General features: G+C 41.2%; 1 protein-coding gene and 1 long non-coding RNA gene across 4 annotated transcripts in view; both read right to left on the reverse strand.

Moving 5' to 3' along the window:
* Positions 1–4,512: 4,512 nt before the first annotated feature.
* On the reverse strand, positions 4,513–9,101 carry LOC121929478. The gene is made up of 3 exons (XR_006103676.1): positions 8,966–9,101; positions 5,795–5,978; positions 4,513–5,011 (listed from the first exon to the last, which is right to left on the reverse strand). It is a non-coding gene; the product is annotated as an uncharacterized LOC121929478 (long non-coding RNA).
* A 5,973-nt stretch (positions 9,102–15,074) lies between these two features.
* The window catches only part of LOC121929477 (complement factor H-like), a 33,011-nt gene continuing 25,042 nt past the window's right edge, over positions 15,075–23,043 (reverse strand). For all 3 annotated transcript variants that reach the window (XM_042465081.1, XM_042465080.1, XM_042465079.1), the window contains 4 exons: positions 22,411–22,587; positions 21,116–21,292; positions 17,646–17,822; positions 15,075–15,292 (listed from right to left, as the gene is read on the reverse strand). In XM_042465081.1, coding sequence (XP_042321015.1) covers positions 15,090–15,292; positions 17,646–17,822; positions 21,116–21,292; positions 22,411–22,587 — 734 coding nt within the window. In that variant the 3' untranslated portion in view covers positions 15,075–15,089. The remainder of the gene's footprint in view (positions 15,293–17,645; positions 17,823–21,115; positions 21,293–22,410; positions 22,588–23,043) is intronic.

Consider the following 23,043-nt stretch of genomic DNA (forward strand, 5'->3'; position numbering starts at 1 on the left):
GCCCTCTGGTAAACCAATCCGGGCGGTTAACAACAGTAAAATATAAAATATGACAATTAAAAACACTTTATCCCTCCCCCCCTTAAGACAGTATTAAACAGTATAGCATATTAAAAACACAATATCAAGCATAAAAACAGCAGTTAAAACTAAAAACCCTGATATCCCTCTGTTGATCCTCAACCATCACTAAGATGGGGCCACGGGAGGAATGAGGGAATCAGGGAACCTGGGAACCTGGGCCGGGATGGTTAATCTGGAAAGGCCTGCCGGAAGAGATCCATCTTGACTGCTTTTTTAAAGCTGTCTAATGATGTTATCTGACGGATCTCATCCGGCAGGTCGTTCCAGAGTTTGGGGGCAACAGCAGAGAATGCCCTCTGGGAGGTTGCCGCAAGCCTAGATTTTAGAGGCTGCAGCAAGTTCCTCCCAGAGGACCAGAGAGCGCGGGGAGGATTGTACGGGAGGAGGCGGTCCCTAAGACCCTTATCATTGGGTTTTCTTGGTAAGTTTTTTTCAGAGGGGTTTGCAATTGCTATCCTCTGATGCTGAGAGTGTGTGACTTGTCAGAGGTCACCCAGAGGGATTTTAGCTTGAGGTGGGAATTGAACCCTGGCTTTATCCATCTGAGTCCCACAAAACCTACTATGACACTATCTATCAAGCAATGATTTTAGGAACATCAAGGTCTTTTGCATCCAAGAAGAGAGAAGATTTTTTCACCTTACAAGCACCTGCTTGTTATGGCAAATTCTGGATGCTGGTCAACCGTGACAAGTACAAATATTTGGAGGGTGCACTCCAGTCTCTGGATTGTTTCTTTTGATCAGGGATGAGCAACATGTGGCCAGTAGGCCATCCATTTTAGCAGATTGCCAACCCAAAAGTCCCACATCATTCGAATGAGTCCTCATGTGAAGTTTACAATTAGATTTGCACTCCTGGAAACCTCCCAGAAGAGCTAATCTAGTTGAAAAGTACATGGCGAACATATTACTTCTTTTGATTCAGGGGTTAGGAAGCTAGTTGGGACTGAGACCCTTGTAGTGCTGTACCAGTTCCCCATATGCCTGATTGCTCCCCCCCCCTTTTTTTTTTTTTGCCAAGTTTTGCATACATTGCCCTTATCAGGAAACATGAGGACAATTCTTGTTTTTTCTCTTCCTGCCATTTTTAGGCCCAGAGGAGACGTTTGTTAAACATGAAGTAGACCTGAGGTGGAACAGGACAATGGTGCTAAACACACACACAGGAAAAATGAAAAAAAATGTGATTAAAAGTGAGATAGGATACCCAGTCCTCACCCCATCCAAAAATAGACTTGAGGCTGTGTGTGGTCAATGGCTTGTACCTTTCACACCCAGTTTAAAGAAAAACAGTACTTTTATGTTGCAAATGTGGAACTCATTGGTGGGGGGAACAGTCTTCCATGGGCTGTAATTAGCTTTAGCAAGCTATGGAGCTTTACAGCCTGAAACCCTTAGAAATTGCTCACTCCTGCATTCCCAGCTTTATATTATTTCTATTGCATAAAAGCTACTTGTAAAATCCATGGCTTACACTACAGTCCTAAATAGCATCACACTCAGTAGTAACCCTTTATTGGACTGTAATTTAACATCACATACATATAAATACCTGCTGCTATATACATTTTATTAATGTTAAATCAGGGGTGAGGAAATTTGTAAACTCTGAAGATTCCCCATAGCCCCAGACCACCACCACCCATTTTAATATTTCAAGTGACTTTTAACACCAGGAATTTTAACAGATAAAAAATAAAGAGGTTCAGCACTGTCAACACCAGAACACCCTAAACATCCTGCAGAACTACAAAAAAATCAGCCAGAAACAAAAATGGATATCACATGGTCTCATGTCTGGACTTCCAGTGGGGGATAGGAACCAACAATATCCCTGATCCCTCTGCAGTTGCCCACCCCATATTAAATGGAGATTTACTTATCAGACCTTATTTCTCCTCACCTTCCCACTCGGGCCCTCCGTTCTGGTAGTCAAGGTCTGCTGTCCCAGCCCAGGATTTCCTCTGCCCCATCTAGGATTCACCCCTTTTCACTTGCTGCCCCTCACTCCTGGAACCTTCTTCCCCCACAAGCAAGAGCCATCACTTCTTTAACCAGCTTCAAAACGGAGTTGAAGACCATCCTGTTCAGGAAAGCGTTCCCAGGCATTGCATAATTGTCACTTGCTATTTGATGTCCTTTTGGTGCCTGTTTTATTGAATCATTTCCTATATTGCTATGTATTTTATATGTATTATCCTACTAGAGAGGCCCCTTCCCTACCACCACTCCCTTTGTGTCGAGTCTTTTTAGATTGTAAGCCTAAGGGCAGGGAACTGTCCAATTAAAAAGATTGTATGTACAGCGCTGTGTAAATTTACAGTGCTTTATAAATAAAGGTTAATAATAATAATAATAATAATAATAATAATAATAATAATAATACATCCATGTAAGGGAATTGCCATTTTGGTCACTTATAGTTCTGTTTTGGCAAGTTCACTGATATATTCTAGTGTAGTCCCTCTCCAACAATGTTACTTTACACCAGTGCTCCCCAAACTTTTTCTGCTATCGCCCCTTTCCTCATGGACAACAAGCCCAGCACTCCCTCCCCCCGCCCCCTGTGTTTGAGCCCTCACCATGAAATGAAGAAACCAGACAGATAAATTGGATGTAAAGAATGGGCCTTTATTTGACCTTAAACCTATTTAAACCCCAACTGGTAACTTCAAACATTCGATACATCAACTGAGGGTGAAATCCTGATGCGAATTCAGCTGAAGCCAGGTGTATTTACCTAGACCACCTCTTCAGCCTTCCCATAGAGTGAACACACCAGACTCTGAGGGCAACTAAATCTCCAGATTGTATCCTCAGCCAGTCATAGAGAGGTAGATATGAGGCACAATCTCCCCAACTCCCTCAAGTTTGTAAGAGAGGGCAAAACCCCCAAATCTTCCCCAAAGGCTGTTTCATGAGCAGCCTCCATGTCCCTTGACATGTAAAGGCTGTCCTGATCCAGACCTTTCACCTCAATGGGATGCCTAGGTGTACACCAACCGTCCCCCCACCCCCATCAAGGCCAGAGGAAACTATTTAACATCCTGCCCCAAGCTAATTACCAGATCCTAGAAACAGTACAAGGTAGACAAAAAACCCGGAGAAAGGGGGAGAAAATTCCATTCTGGCCTCGAAGCGACTGAACAAGTCCATACTGGCCTCACAGCAGGAGAGTGGGATGCAATCTTGGAAAAGAGGCTGATGAGAGGGCAAGACAGCTTAAATAGCTTTGGTCTGCTCCCTACATGGCCATAAGGCCCTGCCTCCTTTGAAACCTCTAGACTCTCTTCATGGACGGTCTCAAACATCGCATCCAAGACTATAGTAGCAAGCCACTGTTTGGGTGTCCAATTTCTTGATATTAGGTCTACTATTCTCCTGCAAATTCCAAACAACCAACCTCAGTTGCTGCTCCCTTTGTACCCAGTCACCTTGGGAGCAGCAACTAAGCAGCTGGCTGAGCTGCTGAGAAGACACTAGCCAGTGCCAACCTTGCAACAAAGGCTGGCTCAGGCAAGAGGCTTCTCAATTACTGCTTGACTGGCTGCTCAGTCACTGCTCCCTTTGCACCTGATCATCCTGAGAGCAGCAACCAAGCATCTGGCTGACCAGCAGCCAAGAAGCCAATGCCACCCTTCCAACAATGGCCAGTGTGGACAAAAGTCCTCTTGGTCACTGCTCAGCTAGCTCCTCAATTGTTGCTCCCAAGGTGACCAGGTGAAAAGAGAGAAGCTTCTTCCTGACAAGGAAGGGCTCTCAGTCTTTCTGCGCTGAGGTAGAGAGGGGCATAGCCAGTGTATGTTGGGGCTTTACAGAAGCCACATATGGTGGATTGAGGACTGGCATGAACAGGGAAAGAAAGAGATTTTAACTATAGGAACCACTCCAAGGCTTTTATAGAATTGACCCCCAATACTCCTTCCTATCCTTCCCCAGAGGTAGCTTCAAATGCTTCTTCCCAAACACATACACCAACACTGTTTCTTCAGTTAAATTCTTCTCCCAGCCAGTATGACAAAAAAGCAGGAGCAGCAATGCAGCTCCAACCTGCCCGCCAAGTCCCAGCAAAGCTTACAAAGCTTACGTGGGATCCCTAATTTGAAAGTCCTTTTTGCTGCTGCTTCTTTCCTGCTATCACATGTTCTAACTCCTTGCTTCATCTAGCAATCTGTCCCAAAATGGTGGTACTCTGAGCTACAGAAGCAATGCCCTTTGCCCAAGCCTCACAAGTTTCCCAGTAGATTTTGGCCTACAGAAGCTTGTGCTGTAATAAAATCCGTGTTAAAGCCTCTTTTGTATCAAAATAAAAAAAATGTTTTGTACCTTTATGGTTTTAAGTATCTTGTGTATCACAATTTTAATTTTAACTAAGTCAATTTCATTTTCAGCCTATTGCACAAAAAAGTGTCAAGGTCAAAGTCACTGTAGTTTTTTGTTTGTTTGTTTTAGCAGCAGTAGCATCAACAGTAAGGGAAAAATTGCACATAGATGTTTTTATGCTTTCAAAATGCACAAAATTCTTACAGACAAAAAATAACTACTGAAAATACATACAGCTACTGTATTATTTAGGACTGTTAGTCCCCATTACTAGTTCACTTGCAAAGGACATGCATTCTCAGCTTCTGGTGCATTCTTTCCTTCTTTCAATAAATTTTCCCTGTTTGAAATGGAATTTTGAACAAGATCTATGCTTCTTAGAACTTTATTAATATCGGAGTTGTGTCTTCTATAAAGTACATGTTCAATGTAAGGGCCACAATCCATTAAGAGCAGTTGCACATAATCCTTGAAAAATGAATTTGCAAAATTCTAGATTAATTTTATACTATTACAGATAATTATTCTATGGTTTCTGATGGTGACATGTTGGTTTAAAAAAATCTCTGTTGTAGGCTTCTCCCAATTCCTTGAATCTGCACCTGTATAATACAAAATGAACAGGTGTGGTTGCATGCATATATTCTTTATAACTATCCTTTATGCAGATACAATCGGTTCCCAAACTGTGCAGCAAAAGCTGGTGCAGGGGGTAGGAGCCTCTTTGTTGGCCTCTGTGAATGAAGACCAGATGGCCTTCTCCTTGGCCTGATCCAATCCAATCAATCATGTCGTTATTTGGGTCAACAATTCATAAACTGCTTTAATAACAATGCTTTCATACACAAATAATAGTATATGACCATTATGAGATGGTTTCAGTATTTTGGCATGTTAAGCCAGCTATCTAAGATTGTTATTACTCTCTTTTCACTGGCAGGCAACAACCTTCTTTAAATAGGGATTTTTAAATGGTTGTAGTAGTGCAAAAGGTGTATTGTTTCTTAACATGTCATACATTTTAATATGTTTTAACTGTTCTAAGTTAAGGTTTTTAAGTGGATTGTTGTTTAACAATTTTTTAAATTTTTGTATTACATATTATTCTAGCTATTTTGTTTTACTATACAGCGTAAGCTACTATGGGTTCCACATGGGAGAAAAACAGGATATAAAGAAAATGAATTAATAAATAAAGTGGCCTAAGAGAAAGTGATGAACCTATCACTATGGACAATGTGAAACTAAAAAGTGCAAACCTCTATGGATGTTTAAACTTTCCAGGTCTTATCATTTTAGGATCCAATTTGGACAAACATTAACATGAATAGTCTCTTGTTGTTTTTAAACAGAAAATTTTAAATATCATTCAAATATTCCCTCACTTTTTAGATATGATGGCTTTCTCCCATCAGATTGGGACTACTTTTATGAAAATTTCCCCAGTTAGTCATTACACAGCAATAATATTTTGTGCAAAATCTTTGTATTTTGAGCAAAAAATTTGTTTTTTGCATAAAAATAACCTCTGTACCATTCATCTCTTGCGTCCTTTTCACATTACAGTTACTGAGAAAAAAAAGAAAGAAATGTGTTAACTCTCTTAAAGAAGCAACCAAAAAAAATCTCAAGGTAATGAACTTATTTTTCATTAAGGTGCTTTGTGGGAGACACCCTAATAAACTGAGAATGAATAAACCTTTTCACTCATATTGTATGGTAGGTTTACAAAGATAAATGAATACATTTCTCAAGAAGATTGCTACTGACAGAACACACAGTGCTGAAATAGTGTAAGAAATAAGAGTTATTATTTATGTGCCCATACCCGCCTTTAATAAGCTGAGGTGAGCAAAGTAAGTCCTGAAGCCTTTTTGCTGTTGTTTGTTTGTTTGTTTGTTTGTTTGTTATTTTTGTGGACCTCAACAGCCTCACTCTAAACTTTCTTTTTCCTGCCCAAAAAGCATGAATTGCATCTCCCAGAAATTTCTCAGGGTGCTTTTTAAATGAGTGGCAACCCTCTTGTGATATTTAACATATTTGCCTTTGAAAAATCCAAATAGAAAATAGAAGTGTTCTGGCAGGCCATGAAGTCTGGGTTATCTCAGGGGCAGAGACCTGATCCCCCTCCCCACAAAAAAATGCGGAAGTTGTGAACTTCCTTTCTAACCTCTCTTTTTGCTTGGTCTTTTAATTAAGATGTGTGTTACTTGTGCAAGGATTTTTGGATGTATTTTCCCAATGGTAATTGTTGCTGTTAACTGCCCTTGAATAGATTTTGACCCATGGTGGCCCTGTGGATGAGACATCTCCAAGACTCCTTGTCCTCCACTGCTCTGAGTTCCTGCAAACTCATACCCATGACCTCCTTAACAGAGTCCTTTCATCTATCATGTGACTTCCCTCTCTTTCTACTTCTCTCCACTTTTTCTAGAATTCTTGTTTTTTTCCATTGTGGCATGCATTCTCATGATGTGCCCAAAGTATGACAGACTCAATTTTGTCATCTTAGCTTCCAGGAAGATTACTGGCTTGATCTGCTCTATGACCCATTTGTTTGTCTTTTTTGCAGAGCATTGGATCCTCAGCACACTTCTCCAGCACCATATCTCAAATGAATTGATTTTCCTCTGATCTACTTTCTTAACTGTCCACTTCTCACTTCCATACATTGTAATAGGGGAAACAATGACTTGTATAATTCTAACTTTTGTGTTCAGTTGTGTATTTTTGGTTTTTAGAATCTTTTCTAGTGCCCTTCCCATTCTTAATCTCTGTCTGATTTCCTGACTGCAGTCCCCATTTCTATCAATGTTTGATCCCAGATATGAGAACTCCTTTATTATTTATATTTCTTCATTGTCTAGGTTGAATTTGTCTAGATTCTCCATTGTTGTTATTTTTGTTTTCTTTATTAACATTATGGGTAAATAATATATTTTTGGAAAAAAAAGAAATTAGAGCTTGCTACAATTGCTGGCTTGGTAAAGGCTACTGATATTCTATTGTTAGTATTGCGTAGAGCAGACCCATTGAATCAATTAGATTTACCTATATGCCAACCCATTATTCAATAACTCATTGAATGGATCTACTCTAGCTGAGTCTAACCAGCAGAATGCCAGCCTAGGTGTGTTAAAATGTCTTTCTGAGGGCCAGTACACATTGCCATTAAGCGGCATGCTCCCAGCGATACTAGGGTTAAGGAGCACACATCAACCACATGCTCCCTAACCCTAGTACGTATGGACAGCGCCTTCGTCATGCGATGCCATCCACACGGGGCGCGTAAGGATGACGTCACACATGTTCCACGTCCAAATGGAGCAGCATATTTGTGACGTTTCCATGCTGCCCCTGGTGGAAGCGTGGAAAGGAGCTCAAAACGGAGCTCCTTTTGGGCCACCGCATAATTGGCGCAGCAACCAAACAGCCATGCCAGCGATGCAGAGGAGAAAGGGGTCACAGCAGCTGTCCCATTTTTCCTCTGTAGGGCTGGGGGTGTCCGAAGGCATGAAGCCCCAAGGACACCTCTTTTCCAAGCCAAAGAGAAGAGGCATTTTGCAACTTTTCCGTGGCCTGGAAAAACGCCAGATTGAGGCCACAGGGCTGCTGGTGAGATTGCCCTGGCCCCAATCCAGCGGAAAAAGAAGCGGCTACAGGCCGCCCCTTTGGGGCAGTCTGTACCGTGCTCAAGATCGTTGGGAAAAAATAGAACTATCAAGGGACATAAGATCATTATTCCTGGAGACATATAGAACAAAAATGGGGAAACTGTGCCTCTCTTGTTGTTGGATTCAAGTTCCTGTTTGTCGTTGCCAATATAGCCAAAAGTTAAAGATGATGATAACTGGAGTCCAACAACATCCAGAGGGTCACAAGTTCCTGCCCCTGCAATAGAAGAAGAGTAATACTTTCTTTTTTATATTAAAAACAGGATCTGCTTTACATACAAGCTTTTATTCTGAACTCATGTGTAGACATATATTTGACTGGTGTAATTTCACCAACAATGGGAAGAGCCTACAGATCCAAGCGAATTCCAGTGCATCAGCTATTTGAATAAGTGCTCCATAATGAAATGACTGTTGACATGTAAGAGCACTGGAGTTTTATTGGCACTAGAGAACATGTTGTAAAGATGCTGTGAGGAGCCACATTTTCCCTCCTCAAACTTTTGGCCTATAATCAAGAGCTGACTTGTTCCATAAACTAGTCTGAATCTCATTGTGGCATCATAGCTATTTTAACAAAAAACATTCTGCATATGCCTTTAAGAAAAGGAGGAAGCTGTGAATTTAAAAAATGAGGTGAGAAGAGCAGAGCAGAAGAAGAATACAGAGGAGCAGACAAACATATATGAAACTAACTCATGGCTGGCAGGCATTTAAGGTAGATACCAGATTTAAGAATATACATGACACTGATATCATCACAAGTGAAATAATCTGTCACACATTTTTATTTTAAAATGGACAATTTTCTATAGTATAAACAAAATCCCAACTCATGGATGCTGGATATTCTTGTTCTATATCTGATGGTAATATACTTACACATCATATGCATCGTGGGTATTCATATGTGCCATCTATACATTGTGCTCTGAATGGAGGGGAAGACGGAGCTGGATGATGACCCCATCTACATAAAAATTCTATTATATCCCCAGACTCAGAATATAATTTTTTATCTCTTGACCATTTCAGCTGTAGTGTACGTACACATTGTCTCTTCACTTGTGGGTTACAGTGTAACTGCAGAGACACAGGATTATTTAATCTTATAAAAAATAGTAATGCATGGGTCTGAAGTCAGAATGCAAGATAAGATAAGGACACACTTATCTTGTAAAATATGAGATCATTCAAGGACGTCGCCGGGGGGGGTTTGGGGGTCGGAACCCCCCCCTACCTTTCCAGGCCCTGGGGGCTTTCAAGCTCCTTCCTCCCCCCTCCCTCCATTAAAAACATGGCGAGGGAACAGAGGAAAGACAAAACAAAAAGTTCCTCTTTTCCTCTCCTCAGTGGCTTTAATGTGAGTGGGGGAGGGAGGAGGGAGGAGGGGAAGGAGCTTGAACGCCAGTGTTAGAAGCTCAGAGAGGGAGGGAGGAGAGGAGAGAGGGACGTGGCAGTCTGGACTCCTTTTGGTTCCTTCAGAGTCCGGCTTCCACTCCTCCTGCTCAGGCCCCCCCTATCAGCTCCTTCCTCCCCTCCTCTCCATTCAAAAGCAGGGACTTGGATAGAGAGGGAAAGGGGGGGGAAAGTCTCAGGGAGAGGGGAGGCTCAGAGAGAGAGGGAGGGAGGGAGCCTTGAGGTGGGGGCAGTGCCTGTTGTTAGCTCCTTCCTCCTGTTCCTCTTCTGTCGGAGCGGACTCAGGATGAGAGAGAGGGAGGGGAGAGGGCTGGTCTCCCTCCCAGCAACATCTTTGCCCTCTTTCCTTCTCCCTCCTCCTCTGAGCTTTTGCCAAAAAAGTCTCCGTCCGGGGAGGAGGAGGAGGGGGAGAGGAGGAGGAAGAAGAGGGAAGGAAGACACACAGAAAAAAGGAGGAAAAACGAGGGTAGGGGAGACTAAAGGAAGGAAGGAAGGAGAAAAGAAAGAAGGAAGGAAGAAGAAGGAAGGAAGGGAGGGGAAGGAAGGCTCTAAAAGGAAATATCAAAGAAAGAAAAGTGACTTCTAATAACAACAATCAACTACGGTGTGAATCTCCCTATCCAAACTGCTGAGGACTAGATGTATTTGGAGTTTGGGTATGTTTATATTATATATTATAATGGTAGTATATATTGAAGCTACTTGAGTCCAACCCTTAAACCCATTCATGTTTCATAAGCTCCTCCTCAAGTAGCTCCTTTTTGCCCTCTCAACAGAGTGTCTCTGAGCATGAACAAAGTGGCTGACGCTAATTGCTTAGCAGCTGCACTTTACTTTATCAATCTGAATTTAATCTTATGTGAACAGCTTGAAAGGAAGGACTCTGTTTACATCTGCACTATAAGAAATAATCCATTTTGATTGCCACTTTAACTGCCCTTGCGCTCCATGCTGTGGAATGCTGGGATTTAGTTTGAAGTTTGTTGTGGCACCTGACCAGTGGCTATAAACAGCTCCTGATGAAAACTACAAATCCCAAGATTCCATAGCACAGAACTATAATGGAAGTTAAAGTTGTGTCAACCATAAAAAACCAAACTGCCTTGGACCTTTTCTGGGGGAAAAGGTGGCACAGAAATGAAATACAGTGGTGCCTCGGGTTACGAATAATTCTAATATTCGTTCCGCGCGCGGCGTTCGTAAACCGATGATTTCGCAAGCCGAAAAAGGCTTTTCCAAAGCGCGGCTAGCGGTCGCGTTTTGATTCTGCAGAAACAAAATTTCGTAACCCAAAAAAAACCTTCGTATCCCGGAACAGTTTTTTTCAATGGAGCTTTTTCGTATCCCGGAAATTTCGTAACGCGGCGCATTCTCTCCCGGGGTACCACGTAAATGATGAAATCATGAGGAGATCTGGGAATTGCACATTCAGATTCTTGTGGCTGGCAGAATGGTAATAGCTCCAAAACTACAAATCCCAGGATCCCATAGCATGGAGCCCGTAGTTAAAGTGTTGTTCAAAAACTGCACTATTTCTGCAGTGTGGATGCAGCTTTGGAGGCTCTTGTTTGTGATTGCTATTTGCAAGTTGGTTAGGACTCATGGCAAACCCTAAGGAATCTTATCATGGGGTTTTCTTGGCAAATTTTTTCCAAGAGGGTGTTCTATGGGGCTGAGGAGTGTGACCAGCCATGCCCGTGAAGACTCTATCATGAGTTAAACCTCCACCCTCTCATTTTTTTGGAAGGGACCTTGCTTGTGTTGAAGGGAGGCCATCAAGCCTCTGAAACCTCAGATTATTGTTCAATGCTCAGTCTTAGAATCAGTGGGGGATACTGAATGTACAGGTGTCTTTCACTCCTTCTCTCCTCTCTCTTAGCCAAAGACCCCCTCCTTATTTCACCCACCCTCTTGATGCATGGGTTTGGCTGATTTTAACCTCTGGAATTTTATATTTGTATTTTATATTTTATATTTGTAATTTTTAAATGTATTTTTTACGATTTTCATTGTGTTGTTTTAATGTGTTTTCTATGTGTTGTTAGCCGCCATGGGTCCCCTTTGACAGAAAGGCAGGATATAATGTTGGGGAATAATAATATAATAATAATTATTATTATATTATTTGGATTGGGGAGGATGGTGGGAGGACCACAAAACAATGACCCATGGCCAGAATGGCCCATAGCTGCCCTATTTAATCCTCCTACTCCATAGTGGTTTGATCACTGGAGTACTATGACTCTGGAGTCCAGGGTTTGATTCCCAACTGGACCATACCAAGCCACTGGGTGATCTTTTGCAACCACAAATGCACTTGAGGAAGTAGACTGAAGTCTAGGAAGCTCATGTCCAATTTCTTCTTTCGGTGAGTCTCAAGTGCTGCAAGATCTCTCTACTTATTAATATTATTATTATTATTTTATTATTATTTATTATTATTATTATTATTATTATTATATTATTGGATATAAATGCATCTGAGGAAAATGCTAGGAAACCTGACATCTAGGAAAACCTGCTGCCAATGTGTTTCTTTCAGTTAGTCTCAAAGGGGCTACAAGATCTCTCTATATTGTTTTTTGTTGTTGTTGCATCTAAATGCACTCTGAAGAAGTAGCTGTCTTCAAAAGCTCATGCCGTCAATTTCTTTCTTTCAGTGAGTCCCAAGTGCTGCAAGATCCTCTACGATGTTTATTATTATTGCATCTAAATGCATTGAAGAAGTAGAGATTGAAGTCTAGGTGTGGCTGTGGTTTCTCTCTCTCCTCTTTCACTCTATTTGGCGTAACTTCTCTTCCTCTCCCTTCCCTGCCCCTCCATGCAGGTTGCCCTCCAGAGAGCAGAGGATGAGGCAGGACCCCCACCCCCCACAAAGGGACCATGCCCTGGTTGTCTCCTGCTTCAGCCAGAGCTCCCTGCGCATTTGGGTTTTGGGGAAGACACCAGGGCAGCAGGAGCCCTGAGAGGAGGATGCCAAGGAGCAAGCCGTCTTTTCTCTTTTTCCTCCCCTTCCCTTCACTCCAAGGACAAACTTCTCTGCCCCGGGTTGTTTTATTGTTCCTTCCCGCAAAGACAGTTCTCTTGCGTCTCCTTTCCCGTGAATGAACCTGAGGAGCCTTTGGCAATGGCATGGAAGTGGAACAGCCCCCTCCCCTTCTTCCCCTCTTCCCCCTTCCTGAGGTAAAGGCTCAACCCTCTTTCTCTCTGTGTGTGTGTAGGGGGGGGGCTTTCAGCCCTTCAAAATGGTGGCACTTAGTCTGACCCCCCCCCCCCTTCTCAAAATCCTGGCTACGTCCCTGGATCATTCATGGCCTTCAAGAGATGAAAAATGAGAGTCCAATCTCTGAATATATTGGACTATTATCATATATTGGACTATTATCAGATGACCACCTGTCAAAACAAATGACATTAGGCTCCTGCCAAAAAGTCAGAATGAATGTCAACCTTTTTGTTATCTAGTGTCATGTACTGGTTTGAATTGTAATAGAATTACATTGAAGTTCAATATAATTACAGGTAAATTCAGTTAGAACTTTGGAGACCAGGGTTTAATCCTTGCTTGTCCATGGGAACCAATTATGTGATCTTGGGCAACTCAAAATCTCTGAGCCTCCAAATAAGGCAATATCTGAGCATATCTTACCAAGAAACCCCATGATAGATTCACTTTAGGACTGTAATAATTCAGAAATTACATGAAGGCACACAGTAACAAGAGTATGGATTTCTTTGGGGAGGAGAGACATGAATACATATTAAAAGACTATATTAAAAAAATGATTTTTAGCCTATTCAGTGTGAGAAAGAACAGGATAGAGATAAATGCTATGTTAGCACCAGACCAACATCATACATGGAAGAAGTATAATGTTGTGCACTGTTGTCTAGGGGCCGGAGCAGACAGGACTGAAAGGGTGGCCCGAGTCTACTCTGGCTGCAAGCAGATGGGAATCCCGCTGACCACTCAGACCACTCCTAAGGCAAACCGTGAACGTAGGGGCCAGTCTGCACCACCAGGAATCAGTTTATTCTGGATTTTTTTTCTCACTCCTGTCTTTAAGTACTGAAGCATGGCTTTGGCATGGCTTCCAGCTGCTTCCGAGGTGTGCATTGTCTAAATGCTATGAAGATTTTCTTACCTGGCTCCATCACTGCTAAAACCCTCCAAACATCCCTAAAAGGTGGGGGATGCACCTGTGTTTGAAAGCCAGGCACGCTTCCTGAATCGCCATGGAAACCTGGCTCCTTCTTAGCATCCTTGAATTATTCCTGGGGAGCAGAATTCCACTGAATGCAAAGTTTGCATTCAGAGGAATTCCTCTCCCAAGGAACAATTCAGGGACTCTAGAAGGAGCCACATTTCTATGGCAATTCAGGAAGCGTGCCTGGCTTTCAGACACAGGTGCATCCCCCACCTTTTAGGGATGTTTGGAGGATGTTTTATCAGCGATGGAGCCAGGTATGAAAATCTTCTATGCCTTCAAAGAAGGCAGAAGCTGTTTAATTTTCACTGTCTGTTTCACCTATAAATCTCAGGCTTGAACCGGTGCTGCCATGATTATTTTCACTTCCCAGGCCTAGCTGTGTGAAGCAGAAGCTATGAAGAAAAATTGTATTTGCAGATTCTTTCAAAGGTGTGAGTTGTTTACTAAGTGGCCAGTGATGCAAACTGCCACTGCAATTTAGGGATGAGGAGCGGCTCTACCTAATTTCATCCTTAAACATATCTCATTTAACTAATTCGAAATATAAGCCCTAATCTATCCAATGCAAATTGTGCAAAATCAATACACAAAGCAAGGAAATGTGCTAGCTCTCCCTCTCATTTCAGATCAGTTGCTTTCATCATGTAGAGTCTGGACACGAGAGCATCCCAATGGCATTAAACAAAATCAGGGTTTTAATGGAGCTGAGAGTGTCATATGTAGGATAAACTCTCCTGCTCACTCTCACTGTTCTTCCTATAAGGATGGAAACTGTAATCAAGCTAATTGGGTGTGTGTGTCAAGAGATTCTGTCCCCATTGAATATGGATTTAACAGGTTTTGTAATCAAATGAATAGGACTGCAGTTAGGATTCAGTGATCTGTGATCAGTGAAGTCCAAAACCTGAATTTAACAAGCTCAAAAAGTACTTAAAAGAAAGCCCTTAATTGCTGTCCATCGTTTTGCTTATTCTTTTCTATGGAGAAATATAAACTTCAGATATTTTTTCCAGGCTTATTTTAATATATATGTGTGTGTGTGTGTGTGTGTGTGTGTGTGTATATATATATATTCTTTTTAAATTTTCTTTAAAAACATCACATTTTAACCAAATCTTCACTATCTACTGTATATGTAAATACATTTGGGTTGTGGGCACAATATTATAATTTGAAGGTATAATTTTAATTTTGCTAGTAGCTTGTGTCACCACTATTAGCATTACATTCAGTGGTATATGGAGATTATGGTTTATGAATAACATTATCACTAAAGCATTACTAAGGATTCCGTATGGCATAATATGGGAGGAGGTCTATCAGAGGGTGGCACCAACCCTAGTGATGCCACTGATCCATACCATTAAAAAATGAAACTAGGAGATTATTCTCATACCTATGCACCTTGGTGCTTCTGACCAATGGCCATTGAGACAAGAGACTTCTGGATTTCCTTCCATTCTGTAGTAACGTTGACATTTGTATTGCACCCTTTCACCTGAGTTATATTCACGTTTAGGTATTTCAATAATATCTCCATTTTCAATAGTAGGTGGACGATCACATTTCCCTTGAGCCTCTAAGGAACAGAATTCAAAATACTGAATCAGAAAAAAGATTTTTCCATGACACCTATTGTGATTAAAAATTATATCATGTATATGTCTCCATTTTATGTTTAAGTCCCTACTCTGTTAAAAAAAAAAGGGGGGGGGGAACAAGAGAAAATCCATTGGCAAATTGGCAATTTAAGCACTGTTCATTTTTAAATGTGTACATCAGTACAGGTTGAAAATCGTAGAAACCAAAACATAGGTTCAAAACACACTGCAGAAATAATCCAGTTTGAAAAAGTTTTAACTGTTTTAATCTCACCATTATGACTAATTATCTGTCAATCTCTAACATTCCATTATTTGGCAAAGTTCTAGAGCAAATGGTGGCTTCCCAGATCCAGGGATTTCTGATTATACAAATTATTTAGATCCATTTCAATCTGGCTTCAGACCTGGCTATGGCATAGAGACAGCTTTGGTCACCTTGGAGGATGATCTGTGCAGGGAACTGGACGAGGGAGTGTGTTCTTGTTGGTCCTGCTGGATCTCTTGTTGGCTTCTGATACCATTGATCATGGCATCCTTCTGGGCCACCTCTCTGAGATGGGACTTAGAGACACTATTATGCAGTGATTCCAGTCTTTCTTGAAGGTATGAACTCACATGGTGGTGTTGGAGGACTCCTGTTCAATGCCCTAGCCATTGGCCTGTGGGATCCCTCAGGATACTGTTCTGTCCCCCATGTTATTTAACATCTATATGAAATGGCTGGGAGAGTTCATCTGAAATTTTGGGGTGAGGTGTCATCAGTATGCAGATGGCACTCAACTCTATCTCTCTTTTCCATCTGATTCTGTGCTGAACTAGTGTCTGTCAGTAATGGACTGGATGACGGCAAACAAACTGAAGCTTAATCCAGACAAGACAGAGGTGCTCCTGGTCAGTCAGAAGGCAGATCAAGGGATTGGGATTCAGCCTGCACTGGATAGGGTTACATTCCCCTGAAATCTTAGGCTTGTAGCTTGGGTGTGCTCCTGAACTGGGCTCTGAGCCTGGATGGCCAGGTTTCAGCAGTAGCCAGGAGTGCATTTGCACAGCTAAAACTAGTGTGCCAGCTGCACCCATTTCTTGAGATGTCAGATCTGGCTATAGTGGCACATACTTTGATTACTTCCTATTTGGACTACTGTAACACACTGTATGTGGAGCTGCCTTTGGAAACTTCAGTGGGTGCAAAACACCATTGCTAGAATGCTGACTGGGGCATATAACTCCCTTGTTGAAACAGCTTCACTGACTAATGGTTCATTTTCAGGCAGAATTCAAAATGCTGTCATGACCTATAAAGCCCTACACAGCTTAGGTCCACACTATTTGAGAGACCATATTTCCCCATGCAAACCAGCTAGAGATCTTCAGAAGAAGGTTTTTTCTCAGTCCCAACAAGATCACAGGCTCGCTTGGTGAGTACATGAGAAAGAGCCTTCTCAGTGGCTGCTTCCACATTTTTATACAGGGAGGCATAGCAGGGTAATTTTTATGGAGGAGGTGGGTTTTAGGGTTTTTTAAAAACCTTTGTCTATTTGTATGTGATTTTATATTGTGTGTAGATATTTTTAATTGTTTTAACATTTACTACATTTTTAAATGTTTCGTCTGTGAATCGCTTTGGGTCCCTCCAGGGAGAAAGGCAGCATACAAATGAAATAAATAAATAAATGCCCCACCGCCTACATATTAAGGTAATCATGCTGGTTGACTGAAATACACTTTCTTGCTTTGTAAGTATAGCACATATTTGTGACCAGGCAAATTATAAACCGGTGGGAGAGAGACCATGCAAGACCAAACCAATTTTCCCTCACCCTGTTCCAGAACATGTGAAAACTAAATGATTTACAAATAAAACACTGCCTTCCATCTATGGACTGGGACAGGACAGATGACTGAACATCCCTATACTGTTTGCAAACCTGGGTAGTCAGCAAAATGGAAGGTGGTTCCTCACATTCCTATGTCAGATGAACTGCCTTCAAGTTGGTGGATCATAATTTGTTTTTAATAATTTGTTTTATTTATATACCACTATTCCAAAGATCATAGCGGTGAACAGCAAGTAAGCTAATTTGCCCCCAACAGTCTGGGTACCCATTTTAGCGACCTCGGAAGGATGCAAGCCTGAGTCAAGCTTGGGCCCTTTTGCTGGTCTTGAACTCGCAACCTTGTGGTTTTGAGTGAATGGCTGCAGTACAGGCATTTAACCACTGCGCCACCAGGGCTCCATAAACTGGACCAGCAACTCTCTCCTCCATTTTTGACTGTATCCTCCATTTTCGACTGTATCCTCACTTTTATGATATTTAAGGGATTGAATACCTCTGCATTGTGGTGCTTCTGTCCATTGTTTCTCTGAACATGTTATTACAGGTGATCCAAAAAGACTGTATCTTGGAAGACAGCGATAGTGCACCTTCTCACCAGGCAAATACCTTTGCTTTTTTTGTCCATTAATCCGACCATTAGAAATGTCAGGCGGAGAAGGACATCGTACATCTGAAATGTTAGATAACATGTTTGAAAAATCATTTGAAAAACAAAAGTAGTATCTATACATTTATAAAAGCTATTTTTCTGAAGTCTTGCATCAGCAACGTACTATCAAAGTACCCTCTCTTTAACAGAATTGGGTTATGTTTCCAGGCATATTAACCATTTCCTTCAACTGTCTCAATTTGACAAGGACATTCCCAATCAATCCTCTGTCATCATATTCTTTATCTGCTTTTAAAATGTGTCATCCTTTTTTGTCCTCTTCCCACTTCCCCCCATACATCCTGAGCTTGTCTCCATTGCTTCAATTAGAATTCAAAGCACAAAAATAGTTTGCATTCAGTTAACTCAGCAGAGGTGGGAGTGGAAGGGGCAGTATCTTGCCCTTCCTTGCAGACTCAGGCTAAAGCAAACCACAGCAGTTTTTTCATGTTTGTGTGTTGTTCTTCATTAATATGGTTTGCCCTCCTGACTGCATTTTATCTTGCTTGGCCACATGCATCTGGGTTTTCATCTGTGAAATGTTAGAAGGGACATATTAACTCACCAGTAAAGCCTGCCAGATTTCAGATAAATGTGTTCAGGGGATCTGGATTTATAAATGAAAGATACTATATGAGGCTTTAGGGGAAAAAATACTGCTCAGTATACACCAAAGATACTGAATGTGCCAAGTTGATTTGGATGGAGGCAGAAGTGGGCATGGGGCAAAGGCAGGACTGACTTTCAGTCTCCCAAGCAAGCATTCAGAGTGGTATAAGAAGATGGTGAGCAGTGAAAGAACAAGCCATTTGCTACTTTGTAAGTGGGCCATCCAGGGCCACTTTGAAAGACAGGTAGAGACAGGAACAAGACACAAGCCTTTGCCAAGTGCAGCCCAAGAAGCTGTGCAGAGGCACTATGCTGGAGCTGAGCATTTATTCTGACATTAGAGCTGGAACACTGTTGTGAAAATAAGGCTGGCAGAGGCAGGGGGAAAGGAGGAAAATCAGAATGGAGTACAAATGCCACATTAAGTGTAGACCTTTAGCTGTACTCAGTTTGCTAATCCCAAACTGTGCTACACTATCTTAGCATGAAGAACAGAAAGAGGCTGCAAACTGAAATATCTTTGGAGTCAGTTGTCCAATCAGAGCTGAGCTGATTTTCAGCAGAATCTACAATCCTGAAGCTGGAGAATTAAAATCAGTTGGAAAAGTTTTGTGTGCTTTATCATTGGTTTTGTATAGTTTGAACTTTCTAGGGGCATATAATAAATTAGCACCTCTTCTTTGTTGCCCATTCACCTGTGTTATTAAAAGAGGGGAAATAAAAGACAACCAGGGACTTCCTCTCTGCAAATCGTTCCACCACCCCACCATCATAGGTGAAGGCCAGGGGAAATGTTGCAAATAGTTTTCTAGAGTGCTGACCCACACCTATTGACACAAATTACAATTCCACACAGTAACAACTTAAATGTTGTTAACATTTGAGAGGGAGTTCGCCAGGCAAGTCCAGCTCCATCAGGACTAAGCCTGAAGGAAGGAGACTCCGCCCTCCACAACTGCCATCTGCCGGCCTGAGAGGGAGTTCGCCAGGCAAGTCCAGTTCCATCAGGACTAGCCTGGAAGAAGGAAAAGCCCTCCCTCCAATCCATCTGCCTTGGTCCAGGCCTTAGAGGGAGAGAAGAACCACTGGACCTCATCCCCTTTCCCTCCATCATTCCCTTCTCCTTTTGTTTCATGTCTTTTAGATTGTAAGCCTGAGGGCAGGGAACTGTCTGATTAAAAATAATATTGTAAGCCGCCCTGAGAGCCATTAGGGCTGAAGGGCAGGATATAAATACCTAAATAAATAAATAAATAAATAGAACTTGGAAGTCATAAACAAAATATCAGAAAGGGCCAGAACAGAGCAGCAGGAAGGGGCATCTTGAAGCCGCCCCCACCATTAGAACACTGGATCAGAACATGGAACAAAACATCAAGTTCACCAGAAGCTTCTAGTTAAAAGAAAACTACTATAAGCTTTTTTTTATATAGATGGCATCGATCCCCAGCAAAGATAGTGAAAATATATGATAGTCGGAAAAATAACTGTTGGAAATGTGACAAATAAAATGCCTCATTTTGTCATATGTAGTGGCATTGTAACAAAGCGAAAGACTGCTGGAAACAGATTCATGAGAAGATGAAAAAGAGACTACAAATAACATTTCCACTCTTACCAGGGTTATAATTATTAAATATGTTAAATACTCTAGAGCAGCCATCAGAGAAAAAGTATGGTAAAGTGATACTATACATGGTAACAGCTGCCAGGATGGTGGACGTGAAGATATGGAAAAATAAAGAAATAATTTTTTGAAGAAAATTGGGAGAGTGTTAGCTTCCTATGGAAGGAATACATCACAGAAAGGGGATAATTTTACACCTTAGAGGATAGTAAATCAGAGGATTGGAAGAAAGAATAGCTAGCAACAACAAAGATAAAAGATTCCACTTCCAATAGTCAGCAAGGTGAGAAATGGAAAAGAATGAGAGAGATAAAGAAAGAAGGAAATGAAGAAGTTATGAAATGGAGTGTCAAGTCAAAAATTTGGAATTTTTATAAAACTCTACAGACACTATTGAAATGAGCTATTAAACTGCAACGTCAAAGTCACCGCTATTGGTACTAAAGTTACTGGTGTTAAACTGGAAGAGGTAGATGTCAGTGGAATAAAAGATGCAGTTAGTTATATGACTCAAGTTCTTCTTTTTATCCTCCTGATATTATGAAGATCATAATAAGGGTTCCCAATGCACTCCATGAACTGCTGCTATCTTTGTAACTCAGCAACCAGAAGCATGGTGCAGACATTAAAGTGCTGCTCAGTGCCTTTCTGAATTATGAACAAATCTCCTTCAAATCAGGCTCTCACCCATGTTTGCCAGTCAATATATCTCAACCATGTGAGCAATTTGATCATTCATCCTTTCCCCATACAGAGAGAAAGAACTGTCTGTGACCAGAGGGGACACACCAAGAAGAACTTTCTGTGACCAGAGGGGACACACCAACAAGAATTCAGCAAATAGATTTCTCTTAGGGTAATTAATCTTTTTTTTTTTTTTCTTAAAGCATATCTTCAGAAGCTGTAATGGTGAAACATGTCCCTACTTTTAAGTAAGAAAGGAAGGAAGGAAGGAAGGAAGGAGAAAAAGTTTGTATCAGAAGGTTTTGAAGTCCTGTGTCCCTTCCCTCCAGTTTCTCCCATTTCCCTTTCTTTTTCTTCTCCCTTAGGAAGAGGATCTGGGGAAATGCACTCTTACCTTCACATGTGGGTGATTCAGACCACACTTTATTTTCACACCTTACAGGATTTGGTCCAGATATTTCAAAACCTTCATGACACTGATAATGCAGCTTATGGCCAAGCGGATAGGCCTCTGCTCTGCCCTCTACAATATCAGCATTTTCAACCACTGGAGGATCACTGCAGGTTGCATCTAAACAGGGAGGAGGATGCAAAGAAGAAAGAGTTTTTCAGATTTCTGCCTTTTACATATCTTTATAATAGATGTTCATTCATTATTGATTCATTACTATGTAAAACCCTATGGATGCCAAAGCCTTTCAGACATTATGACAAGTGTGCCAAAATGCCAGCATGTAACAAGGAGAACAGGATCACAATGAACTGATTCTGCCTGTATTTGGTGCACATTCAATTAAAGTTCAGAATACAGCCTGTGTTGCTAAAACTGTTGCTCGCATTATCAAATGTTCTACAATTTTTCAGAGACCAGTCCACATTCACCTTTACAAAGCCAGGCTGCCTTCCAGCCTTTCACTGAATATATGCAGATTGGGGGGAGAGCAAGATAGCAAGCAACAAATGTAGATCTGAACATGACACTTACTGAGAAGAATATAGAAGAACCATTTATGAGATCCCTTGCTTTTTGCTTCAGCTATTCAGCTTCTGTATTTCTATTTCTGTATCTACATAGAAAGCCAGTGTTGCATAGTGGTTTGAGTATTGGCCTACAACTCTGGAGACCAGGCTTTGCTTCCCAGCTTCACTATGAAACCCACTGGTGACCATGGACATGTCACATGCTCTCAACCTCAGAGGAAGACAATGACAAACTTCTTCTGAACAAATCTTACCAAGAAAACTCCATGATAGGTTTACCTTAGGGTTGCCATAATTCAAATGATTGGAAAGCACACAACATCAACAAATTTCAGCAGAAAGCCAGCATGAGAGCAGTGTGGTGTATTTATTTGAGTGTTGAGCTTTGACTCTGGAAACCAGGGTTTGAATCTCCATTTGGCCATGAAAATCCACTGGGTGACAGTGGGCAAGTCAAACTGCCTCAGCCTTAGAAGATGTCAATGGTAAAGCCCTTCTGAAGAAACTTGCCAAGAAAACCCTGTGATAGGCTTACCTTAGAGAACATATATGGGAACATATCATCCAGACCAAACATAGTACTCAGCATGCAAATTCAGTCCAGATATGTTTCCTAAGTCGGAAACAATTTGAAGGCAAACAACACAGCACATACAATTTCAAAAAATTAGTTTGAGAAATGCTGTCCAGGTAAAATATGGAACATACCTTCACAGGTGGAAGGTTCTGACCATTCACCTCTTTGGCATGTCAGAGTCAGGGGTCCTTCAGGAGCAAAACCACTGTGGCACTTATAATTAACTACTTCCCCAGGGTCATATTTGTTTTTTACTTGTTCAAGGTATGAAGCATGGTCAATGATTGGGGGTTTCCCACATGGCTTTTCTGAGAAGATATGAAAGTGAAAATACAACCTTAAGAACAAGTTACTATACTTATGTAAAGATTTTCCAACCAGAATAATGTCAGATTAATCACTATATAGAGAATTCTTATAAATACAATTGAATACAGAATAAGCAATTGCAAAAATAATAGTAATAGAGTTACAAATAATATATATAAATCAAATGTAATTCCTGGGATAGATTTAATTTTTACAACTTTTTTTATTTAAAAAAGAGCATACTAAAGTATACTAAGAGCATACTTTTAGATCACAAATACATAGATAGAATATAGATAATTTCTAGTATAAAGAAGTTATTCCTGTAGTTATTTCCAGGCTTATCATAATTCCCTCTCTACAGGAATAGTGACCAACTCCTCATACTGGAGATGACCCAAGACATTTCCTATGTAAATATCTTGGTTCATCTACTATCTGCTATCTAATGCCAT

The sequence above is a fragment of the Sceloporus undulatus genome, chromosome 4, assembly GCF_019175285.1.
Source record: "Sceloporus undulatus isolate JIND9_A2432 ecotype Alabama chromosome 4, SceUnd_v1.1, whole genome shotgun sequence".
Lineage (NCBI taxonomy): Eukaryota > Metazoa > Chordata > Lepidosauria > Squamata > Phrynosomatidae > Sceloporus > Sceloporus undulatus.